The following is a 12,228-nucleotide window of genomic DNA, read 5'->3' as shown; positions in this document are numbered from 1 at the left end:
GTGATGAAGGTGGAGAATCAGAACTTCTTGGAGAAGATCTTCCACTTGAACCATCTGTCACCAAAGCAGAAAGAAGTCACTTGATAGTATGGCAAGTGATGTATGGCAGTGAGTGAGCCCATAGGATACAGGTGGAGATAGGGACATGTCTCTTCTGCATGGTTTATTTTTCCTTTTCCCCTTTATTTAATGCTTTTTTTTTTTTTTTTTTGGTGAAATAAGTTTCACCACATAATATGTGAGCATTTTTTCCTGTTAACTTTATATTACAAAAATCTGTCTTGCCGTAACAATACAGAGGAACTAGCTGTTTTACTGCACCAGTGTTATAGGCAATTTCAGTATATTATGAACAAATCAAAGAATTACTTTCTTCAAACTGGTGAATTACAGAAAGCAATCCAGATGTGGTTTTTTTCTGCCACAGTCTAATGTCACTCACTTCATTTGATGGGGTCACTTTTTAGCTGTCACTAATAATGGAATTATTGGAAAACACTTGATAAATGAAACTGTACCATTAAGTACTATAACAGAGTTTTCCCTGGTGTATATAAAATTGACACACACTACTATCAGATGGAGTGTCAGGATTTGTCTAACTGTCCCAAGAAGGCTAAAAGCTAACTGTAAATTAACTTTCACTTTTCAAGTCTGACAAATCTTGTTTATATGGTATATAAAACTTTGTTTTCATCAGATTTTCAGGGGGTTTTATATTAAAGAAATTAAGACTACACTATTTAAATAAAAGTTTCCTGTTTCTGACTTATTAGAGCTCTAAAGTTTATGAGACCTGCTTCTCTGAATATCCTGATTTTTTTTTTTTTTGAGACTAGTTTCTCTTGTTTTCAAACTGACACGTTTGAGAAGTTTATAATTTTATAAAGCTTAGAAGAAGCTTTAGCCGTGTGTTTTGTATTCATCGTACCAGAGATGGTGGTGGTTAATTCGGGGTTTTTTTCCGTATAAAATATCACCTATTTGCCACATGTTCCTGGGCTGCTCTGACCTGTTAGAAATAAAAGTGAAGTCGTGATGGAGGGTGATGGAGTCTGTCCTCACCAATTAAGTGAGGATTTTGTGTGTATATGTGTGTGTGTTCCTGAGGACCAAACTAGGGCCTCGTGCATGCCAGTCAAGTATGCTTACCACTGAGCTACATCACTAGCCCATTGAATGAGACATTTGACCAGGAGGGTTGTTTTCTTTTTTCTGTGTAAAACTACTAAATACTTGGTATTTTGGATGTAAGTAACATGTTTAAGCTTTTGCGCCCTTCTAAGCTCAAAATACTATCTTCAAAAAGGAAAACTATGAAGGGGAAGAAGACAAAGCTGATATACCATATATATATATATATAAAGTCAAGGCTGATAATTACATCTTTTCAATTAACAGTGTCCATTTAAAAAATAGATTAGAATCTATATTTAATTGATTTTTTTCCCTTAGTAAGTTTTTTAAAACCATGATGCTTTAGGTTTTTTCCTCTCAAGCTTCTTATTGTTACTCTAGGCAAAGTTAAATATAATTTTATGCTATTTTAAAAATGCAAACCTATTGGGGCTAGGGCTGAGGCTCAGTAGTAGAGCACTTGCCTAGCATGTGTGAGGCACTGGGTTTGAGCCTCAGCACCACATAAAAAATAAAGGTATTGTGTCCATCTACAACTAAAAAAAAAAAAAAAAATACAAACTTACGGGAAAAATGTTCCCCCATCATTGTAAGGACTTCAAAGAAAAGAAAGCAAACACAGGTCTCCAATTGTCGAAGCATTCTTAGGTACCAGGGGTTTTTTTGTCTTTTTTTTTTCTTCTGAACTATTACACAAAGATATCTGTAAAAAGTATACCAGTGACTTTAACGCATATACATGATCTGGCTAGGACATAAAATACGTGGGATTTACTGAGCTTTGGAAGACCTTTGGATCTATTTGGCCACATGTGTCTATAAGCACACTGTATACACAATAAAACTGTGGCTGTGTATGTTTTAGAAGAAAAACCTATTTTAATAAAAGCTGTATGTAACAGATAATTTTTTGCTTGAGCTTAGTCACTTAAGGAAACAAAATTTAGGCCACTTTTCCATAGCTTGTTTGCTATGTGTAAAAATCTTAGCCACTTTTGGCAATTCCTAAAAAAGCATTATTAAACCTTTGTTAGGAATGTTGTATAAATTCATAGAGACACCAAAGTGTTGGGAATTTTAATCCCAAGAGGTAAACATCCCAGAGTCAGATGCCCCACTTGTTCAGAAGCCTTTCACACATTTGTATGATTGATATAACTTAGGAAATCAGGAATTAACAATGAACTGTGCAAACGTGGTTGTAAATGCTCTTTTAAACTTACCAGCTCTGACTTAAGGAATATAGGTGCGTAATCATTTTACCTAAAGATATCAGATTGTCTGTGGCCCTGTTAATTAATTTCAGGGACCAAAAAGGACAAAAATGCCTGTATAATTTGTTTTTTAAAGACTTGTGCGTATATTTGTAATTTCAGTTAAACACTTTCTATAGATTACTTTCCTTCCTCTTTCCCCCAATAATAGGTTTATATTCTTGTAATGTCTACTTTGATCAAGGTGGTAGTCTTTTGAAGAACTGCCCAAATGTAAGCTTCTCAAAAGCAATAGAGGGCTATAGCTCCCAAATCCAGACGGACAAGGATTGAGTGCCTTGGGTTGGTCTCTCCACATAGAAAATTTGCCCCTATTGGAAGAAATCAGGGGTACTAAGGATTCTCATTTTGTTACATTGGGTTATGTATGAAATTGAATCATATAAGGGACTTGGATTGTGGCTCAGCGGTAGAGCGATCGTCTAGCATATGCGAGGCCCTAGGTTCGATCCTTAGCACCACATAAAAATAAAACAAAGGTATTGTATCCAACTACTTTTAAAAAATAAATATTAAAAAAAAAAAGAAGAAGAGGACTGGGGATGTGGCTCAAGCGGTAGCGTGCTTGTCTGGCATGCGCGGGGTGCTGGGTTCGATCCTCAGCACCACATAAAAATAAAATAAAGTTGTTGTGTCCACCGAAAACTAAAAAATAAATATTAAAAAATTGTCAAAAAAAAAGAAGAAATTGAATCATATGAAATTATCATTGTTCAGCCATAGCTGATCTATAGAAATGGCATCACTGTATGCCCCGATCTAATACTTATTAAGTCTAAGTTAAAATCTCCGTGAGGCAAAGGGAGAATATTTTCTATGGACTCAGTTTTGAGAGTATTTTTCTGTAATTTGTATGGATCTAAATTGTTAAAATAGGAATCAGTCTCTTAAAAATTGCAACTTGTTGAGAGTGTAAAACATTTTAGCACAGAATATTCAGCATGTGACTTTCCAGATGAAGTGTGTTTATGTAGAAAGCCAGGCTCAGTGGTGTACACCTGTAGTCACAGCTACATAGGAAGTTGAAGCGGGAGGATCATAAGTTTGAGGGCAGCCTCAACAACTTAGTACAACCCTGTCTCAAAATGAAAAATAAAAGGACTGGGGATATAGCTCAGTGGTAGAGCACTCCTGAGTTCAGTTTCTAATACCGCAAAACAAGAAAAAGAAAGGCTAAAATACATTCTCTTGAGCCAGGCATGGTGGCGCATGCCTGTAGTCCTAGTGACTCAGGAGGCTGATACCAGAGGATTGCAAGGTTGAGGCTAGGCAATTTAACAAGGCCCTAAGAAACTTAATGAGATCTTGTCTCAATGAAAAAAAGGGGGGGAGGCTGAGGATCTAGCTTAGTGGTTAAGCACCCCTGTGTTCAATCCCCAATACAAAAAAAAAAAGATTCTCAGTTGCAATATTGTTCATTCCTGCATTTGAGAAGAGAACTCTTGACATAGGCTGCCTTAGTAATAAAACATCTCATAATATTAATTGTCCTAAAGGATGTGTGTCTTGGAAATGCTGTGGAACTGAATATTTTCTTGTGAGTATTATGACCTTTATCAAAGGACTCAACCAGAGTTAGGGCTTTTCTTTGCCCTATTTTTCCACCCCATGGTGCTGGGGTTGGAATCCAGGGCCTTGTGCATGCTGGGCAAGTGCTCTACCACCATGCTGCATTGCCAGTAGGGCTCTTCTTAATTGATCATGTTGAGAAAGTGACTTACTTGGTCTCACTTTGTGACAGGGGAAGAGGAGGAGAGAAGATGAAATGTGGAAGTCATCAATGCTTTTCTAACAGGGTTATGCTCTTCTGTAACACTAAATGTCTTTTTCTTAAATAATTAAGTTTTATTATTAATTTTGTCCTGCATTTCTCAATATTTGAATATATTTTAACAATTTATGTTCTAAATTTGTTTTTTGTTCTAGACATCTTATCCAGAATTTTACTTGCCTCCATAAAGTGGGATTCTGGAGTGTCCCACTTGACTGTTTTAGAGGCTGAGGCTTTGTTTCTAAGAGCAAAAAGCTCACTTAGCAATGTAGTTATTTCAGTATTTATTTCTATTATGGAATCCCTGGGGTTCGGAATGTAACTTTGTACATGAAATATATATAAATATGTATATGAAACATGTATGAGGTCCATTGTGTTTTGTTTCCTTTTTATTTTTCCCAGGGGTCTGAACTTGGGTTTTATTTGAAAGTACAATAATCTCTCCATCAAACATATCATTTCTCAGAGTCCAGAAGTTGTCATTTGCCACTGTCTGAAGGTGAGCAGTGGGGTGAGCCGCTTGGCTCATGTGTTCAAATGAGATGTAGGTAATGGACAAGAGAACTGTCTAGAGATGTAGGAGTGGGGAGTGACAACCCACTCATGACACTAAGATATACCCTTTGCCAGATTACTCTGTGATAAGAGACAGGTTGTGCTGGGATTCTGATAATATGGTGTGCTTATTTGTAATCTCTTGCTTTGGAGAGACTCTGAGAGGAAGGATGATATAAAATTAATCCCATTCAGCGCACTGGTCTTTAGTTTGATCCAGTGGATTTTGTGTGTCTTCATTGGGATTCTTGTGTGATAGTGAAAGTCTTCCCATTTGTCATGTAATAGGACATTTCACCAGAAAAGGACACAGTTATCTGTACAGTGAGTGGGATGCTCTATAACATAACCAATAGCCTGACTCACTCCTTGACTTGGTAGGACCTTGATGCACCTACCTCTTCCGTCCTCTAGAGCCTGCCAAAGCATTGTTTTGGAAATTAGTCAGTCCTGTTGCTTCCTGTTTAGCCATATTTTGATCCCTCTAGTAAGAGATTAAAATGGCAACAGAAGACATTCATTTTGTTTTTTGTTGGGAACAGGGCAGGAGCCCCATGGTCATAACTGGAACTGTAGCCTATAGACCCCTGCCCAGTACCAGGGAGAGAACTGCCTCTCAGGCCTTAGTAGAGAGATTCTGCTTAAGCTACCAGCTCTTAAAGAGGCAGTAATCAATTTATTTATTAGTCCAAACACTAGCTCAATCCCTAACCCTTAAACTTAAACTACACTAACACTAACTCATGACCTAAACCTAAACCTAACCTTAACTCTATCCTGATTCTTAACCTTAACCCTATCCCTAACCCTAGCTCTGTTTGATAGATTTCTCAACCCTGCCCATAGTGGGGATTGAACCCAGGGCCTCATGCATGCTACTAGGTAAAAGTAAGCTGCAGATCCACAGCCCCTTTTTAAATTTTATTTTTGAGACAGGATCTCACTGAGTTGTCCAGGCTGGCTTCGAACTTGCTGGGATTACAGTTATGCACTGTCACACCCATCTAAATCCATTTTTTTTTAAAAGAGAGAGTGAGAGAGGAGAGAGAGAGAATTTTTTAATATTTATTTTTTAGTTCTCGGCAGACACAACATCTTTGTTGGTATGTGATGCTGAGGATCGAACCCGGGCCACACGCATGCCAGGCAAGCGCGTTACCGCTTGAGCCACATCCCCAGCCCTAAATCCATTTTCTTTAGGGAGATAGAGCAAGGTAGTGGGGAAAAAAAGCTGTGGGTCCAGGCTTTACCCCTACAGTGACTTTAGGCAGGTCACATTAACATAAAATTTGGGAGTTTTTTGTGGTTTTTTTTTTTTTCCCCTTTTGTTTTTGTGGTGCTGGGGATCCAACTCAGGGTCTTGTGCATGCTAGGCAAGTGCTTTACCACTCACATCCTTGGATATGAATTCTCTTGTATTAAAGGGGAAGGTAGTTTAATCAGGTGATCTAAGAAAAACCCTAGTTGTAACCCTCTGGTTTTGTGACCCTATTTCTGATTTTCCTTGCTTTATTATCTATACAGATAAAAACCATATCTTGCTTGCAGGTTCAGGGCTGCCCAATCTGCCATGAGGCCCAGGCAGCTGGTAGGTGGGATTTGATTACTAGAGTTTCCAATTTATCAGAACAACATTGTATAAAAGAAGCTAGATAGCTTAACTCCTTGCTTTTCACCACATTCAAGCAGTACAGTGGTTCCCACCCACAGACACAAAGGAGTTATGATTTGAATGGAGGCCCCAAAAGAGGGGTGGACAAAATAAACCTCTGCTCAGTGGAAATAGCAATTTAACTTAAAGCCGCAGTTCTCAGCTGAACCAGGAGAGGGAGGTATGACGAGAATCACCCCAGGAGCTATTTGCAGAATACATTTTTTCCCTTCTTCCTCTCAGGAATATCAGACTACTGATATAGTTACCCAGCTGATTATTATCCTCCTATTGAGAACATCTGCTTAAAGGAACTCAAAGCAGGGCTGGGGATATAACTCAGTTGGTAGAGTGCTTGCCTCGCATGCATAATACTCTGGGTTCAATCCCCAGCACCACAGGAAAAAAAGAAGAAAAAAGAAAAAGGCAACTCAAAGCAGCTCAGCTGGATTCACAAACACTTGTTTTCCAGGAGCACACAGCTTCATTCATTTTTAGCCTGTTTTAACTTGAACATTGTGGCCTGCGAGCAGACTCACCCCAAGTTCAACATAATAGTCTTTTTTTGTGTGTGATTCATGGACAATTGAAGTTTAGGGTACTTTGAACCTACTGATACATTAAAAGCTTGAAGAGAATATTTCATCTCTCTTAAGCCTGAATTCACTTGGCAAGGCTATCTTCTGATGGTTTTTCATAGAAAAAAAAAGTACCTTTTACTTATCATGCTTCATTTTTATAACATCTAACAGTTTTTCCAAATATTTGGCCCAAAAATTCATAAGGTGATCTTCAGAGAAACCCTTTGGGGAGAATATTACCATTCCCAGGTAATTCATGGGCCTGGCTATCAGAAAGTCCTTGCCTGTTGGTAAACAAGTTTAGTTGAGAGTATCAGGTACCTCGCTGGTGCTATAACCAGATCAACTGAACACCAGGGCTACTTCAGGTGGGAAGAAAAGTGTTAGACTTCCAGTCCAAGAGAACTGGGTTAAGCCCTGGTCTAATGTTTCTTAGTTTTGTGACTCTTTGATAGTCACATCACTCTTCAGTTTCTTTAATCTAAGGTGAGAGTAACATCCCAAAGAGAGCGAGGAGTGTTGGTGCACTCCTGTTATCCCAGAAACTTGGGAGACTAAGGTAGGAGGATTGCAATTTCAAGGCCAGCCTCAGCAACTCAGTGAAGCCCTGTCTTAAGAAGAAGAAAAAAATTAAAAAGGGCTGGGGATCCTCCATGGTAAAGTGCCCCTGGGTTTGATCCCCAGTGCCCCTGCTCAAAAAATAAAGAATTCCCAAGGGGTTCTTGTGATGACTAAGTAACATGTGACAGCAACCAACAAATCACCTACCCTGCCGGGCACTCAGCATTGTGCTTTTGGAGTTCCCAGGTGTCACATGTGTGAAGACAGGTAAGACACCCTCAAGGAGATGGAGACCAGTAGGGGGAAGCAGACTCAGAAATGGTGAAAACCCCAAAGGTGTCTATTCCTTAGAAGCACAAGTTGAACAAATGATACTAGTATGGTGTCTGCTTTATAATGTGACAAAAATAAGAGAAAAATTGGCTGCAGTGCTAGTCGGAAGCAGAATTATCCTTATTTTCGGTCTTCTTGTTAATGTTTCAGGCCTTGTTTAGGATACTTTGAGGAAGGTAATTCCTGTGAGGAAGGTAATTCCTCAAGTAGAGGTGCCTTGGCCTGACACATACCTTGTTCTATTGCCTTGCCCTCCACGGTTTAAGGAAAAGGGGTGTTCTATGAAAGCTAAACACAAGAAAACCCATTGTGGGTGTATGCTTGTGCTACTGGGGATTTCACCAAGAGGTGTTCTGTTTCTGAACTATATCCCCAGCTCTTTTTTTTTTTTTAATATTTATTTTTTAATTATAGGTGGACACAATATCTATATATTATTTTTATGTGGTGTTGAGGATTGAACCCAGTGCCTCACACATGCTAGGTGAGCACTGTGCCTCTGAGCCACAATCCCAGACACTTTTTTTATTTTCAAGCCAGGGTCTTATTAAGTTGCCCAGGCTGGCCTTGCCTCAGCCTTCCAAGTTGCTGGGACTATAGGCTTGTGACTCTACACCCAGCCAAGAAAAATCCATATTTTGCATCTAATAGTTAATTTCATTCCAATGCAGGAATGCTAAGGGACATGTTAAAGCATGAAAATAGTAGATTGGCATTTTAGATGCCATCAAAACATCTTTGGTATCTGGGGCTGGGGATGTGGCTCAAGCGGTAGCATGCTCACCTGGCATGCGTGCGGCCCGGGTTCGATCCTCAGCACCACATACAAAGATGTTGTGTCTGCCGAAAACTAAAAAATAAATATTAAAAAATTCTTTCTCTCTCTCTCTCTCTCTCTCTCTCTCTCTCTCTCTCTCTCTCTCTCTCTCTCTCTCTCCTCTCTCTCTCCCTCCCTCCCTCCCTCTCCCTCTCCCTCTCCCTCTCCCTCTCTCCCTGTCTCTTTAAAAAAAAAATCTTTGGTATCTGTTATTCATAATGCTTTATGACAAGAATTAAGCTCACTTACTATATATAAGTGGGTGGAGACTAGACATAAAAAAGTTAAATATTAACATCAGATACACAGTAGGGTGTGGAATGGTGACAAGAAGGATTATATGCTGTCCACATGATTTAAGAACTCAGTCTTTTCAAGCAAGAATGCAAAATATTTTTTAGGACATCTCAGGTAACATGCAAAGAGTGGAATAGTCTTTCAGAAACTTGAATTGCTTCATAAGTAGTATGCTAATGATGGTCTGTGATAAGATTATTGGAGGAAACAAATAAGATCATGTTAAATATTACTCAACAATGAAGAAATATGTTTCTTTTCCCCTACTGATGCCTTGATTTCTTGTGTCCACTGCCCCTCCCTCTTTCTCTCTTTGGAACCCAGGGATGCTCTACCACCAAGCCACATCTCCAGACCTTTTTATTTTGAGACAAGGACTCATTCAGTTACCCAGGCTTGGCCTCCCAAGTCCCCTCGGATTATTGATGGACACCAGTGTGCCCAGCTCCATTGCCCTTTCTCATCAAGCTTATTTCCCCCTACCTTTGGCTCTGCCCGGACATGTGTTAATGTTTCTTTGAGTTTGAAATCCAGGAGTGACTTTCCAGGTGTTTGCCTCTTGCTGTGTTTGGGATGGTTTGGGAGCAGGCTTTTATTATGTAGGCCATCTATGGTTCTATCTTGGAGAGTTTGCCTGGAGCTATAATGTCCTGATCACTGCTCAGTTGAGGGTTTATCAGACCATTCCACTTCATATTAAAGTCATGTTTCTGGAACCCCAAGGTGACAGCTCTTTCTTTCAAAGACTCCTCTACTGTAATATGAAACCAGCTCAAAAACCAAGTTATGATGAAGGGTAAAATTTAGCCCCTTTCTGCTCCTGGTCCTTCAAAAATCATCTGTGGGCCCTCGATCTTATCTTGGGCCAAGTGCAGTTTGGATTGTCTGAACGGTGGCCTTCTTCATGCCCAGCCAGATCCCAGGAAATACCTTTCCTCAGTCAGGCTATGGTCACTTAACATAAAGGAGCATACCCAGATCCTTTATGATAGGCATTAATGCAGCCATTGTCACTTGGTTCAAGCTGTTTTGATGCACCAGATTGTACCTAAGGCATCAAAGAATCAGTAATGAGAGGAATATGTCCTGATTATGAAGAGGCATTGTTGAGTTCTGTGGGTCCTGGACTTCCCTTGAGTCTTTTTCTTCTTAAAGCTGAGAAGGGGTCTCCAAAAGTCTACTTTAGTGTGGCATCAGAACCCTTAGCTTCTTCCTAGGACCCTTTTGGCTACTAAGGTGAGGGGCTCAGAGGTGAAGCTTAATTCTTCCAGTACCATCCCCTCCCAAAGCAGGAAGGGAGTCGAGGAGACAGCAGCTCTGCTCCCTTTTGAACACAAGGTGGAGCCCTACTGGCACTAACCTTCCCTCATCCCTCCCCCTCTGTCCCCACTGGGCTGTCACCCCCAGCATGGCAAACAAAGCAGACTAAGGAGCTTGCCACACTTTTGAGGGTTGAAGTACACAGATAGGTAAACTCGTTCACTCTACCAGTAAGCAGGCTGAGGCCAAGAGCAGCTGTTATACAGCGGTGGAGACTGGACTAGAACTCTGGACTCAGTTTAGCGCCCTTTCTACTCAGCTCCTGTAGATTCTCACAGCCCCTGGTTCTTACCCCAGCATGAAGGAAATACCTTTCCTCAGTCAGGCTATGGTCACTTACAGCCGAGGAACCCAAAGGGGCCAGGTCCTGGAGCTTGTGCCCACGTGAAAAATTTTTTTAAGGGGTGAGAGAAACATTGGCCTAAGGGATTAAAGAAAGGGATTTCTGAAAGTATCTACACCACCATTTCTGTCTTTGAAGTTGCAGAGGAATTTCTGCTGCTGCCACCTCCAAGCAAACACAAGAAAATGTCACAGAATGAGCTTAGTGAGTTGCCTCAATGGAAATTTCATCCAAGGCCGATAATAAATAGGAGTTACATAACTCAGCAGGTCACAGCACTAACTAAGCCCTTCACAGGCCATCAGTCCACATTTATTTCCTGGGTTTTATAACTGCTGCTGAAAAGGAAAAAAGGAGGGGGTAAGGATTAGGGGAAGAGAATCTGTGCCTGGAATAAACTTCCAAGGCCACCTTCTAGTCTCTCCACACACCCCCTCTGCAGCTCACTGAAGGACGTGCGTCACCGTCACCACACATGCAGACACTGTGCTTCCTGCCAGCAAGCTCATATCCCTGTCCCAAGCTGCAGTGAGGTGGCCACAGCTTTAAGACCTGGCCTTTTTCTGTTCTATAAAATGGCAGGGCTGGATTGGATGAGTTCTAGGATACCTTCCTCTCCCATGACAAAACTATAGGAGCACAGGAGCTGGAGTAGGTTTGTCCCCCACTGCTGCCCCCAGTGTTAGTGTTGGAGCCTCTTGATGGCGATGAAGGAAGAGCAGGCCATCACTATGCTGATTGGGCAGATTAGGGCCCAACTGGTAAATCAAGGAGGAGACAGGCTGGAAAGCACTCCCCTTCCCAGATTCATGAGACTGACCATGTGAGAAGAGAGCTAGGTACACGGAGGTTGCTCTGAGTGGACTGGGCAGCTTCCCAGTACCCAGGGTGAAACATCCCTGCCACCTCTCCAAGGCCTCACCACAGCTGGGATACCGAGGCAAGCAAGAGCAGGCCCAGGCTACGCAGACAGCTGAAGCAGGCCTGGGCCTAGAGGATGGGGACCTCATAGCAGTGTTTTGACATCCTCAAGCCTGGAAAGCTTAATGCCCCATAGGATCCAGGGCTGTTCCAGAATACTCCAGGAGGTATGAATGTACCAAACTCCAGTTGGCAGGCCCCAGGCACAGCTTCCACTCCTCACTGTCCTGCATTAGCGAGTCAGCTCCTTTATTGAGCCCCCCCGACCCTTGCGCAGCCTCTGCACAACTTCAGGCCAGATCTCACCAGCTGACATGAGAAAAGGAAAGACCTGGGGAAGAGGGAAGGTGTCAGGTTTGTGTCTCATGAAAGGACAGGAAAGCTTGGTGGAAATTGGAGCGGCCAGAGAATAAGGGTGCTTGGGAGGAATCTTTCTTTGGTGAGCAGCAGCCAGGAGCCCCAGTCCCTTCCCTGAGGGACCTGGTGCAGACAATACCTGAGGCAGGAAGCCCAGGAGGCCATGCTGCCATCCAGCCTCTGGAGCTCCTGCAGAGAAGACTGGCAGAGGGCAAGGTAGCCTGCCTGGGAAGGAGCACTGGGGGCAGGTGTGCAGCAGAGCGGAACTGTGGAAGAGGTCAAGTCTGGATGCCACTGATCAGGAGGA

At 41.7% G+C, this 12,228-nt stretch overlaps 1 protein-coding gene across 15 annotated transcripts in view; it reads left to right on the top strand.

The window, feature by feature from the left end:
- Spag9 (sperm associated antigen 9) overlaps positions 1–4,545 on the top strand; it is a 150,131-nt gene extending 145,586 nt beyond the window's left edge. For all 15 annotated transcript variants that reach the window (XM_078042249.1, XM_078042248.1, XM_078042244.1 and 12 more), the window contains one exon: positions 1–4,545. In XM_078042249.1, coding sequence (XP_077898375.1) covers positions 1–116 — 116 coding nt within the window. In that variant the 3' untranslated portion in view covers positions 117–4,545.
- Positions 4,546–12,228: the final 7,683 nt, after the last annotated feature.

Source organism: Ictidomys tridecemlineatus, chromosome 3 (genome assembly GCF_052094955.1).
Source record: "Ictidomys tridecemlineatus isolate mIctTri1 chromosome 3, mIctTri1.hap1, whole genome shotgun sequence".
Lineage (NCBI taxonomy): Eukaryota > Metazoa > Chordata > Mammalia > Rodentia > Sciuridae > Ictidomys > Ictidomys tridecemlineatus.
The sequence above is the reverse complement of the archived record's forward strand: the minus strand, read 5'-3'. Positions and strand labels throughout refer to the sequence as shown.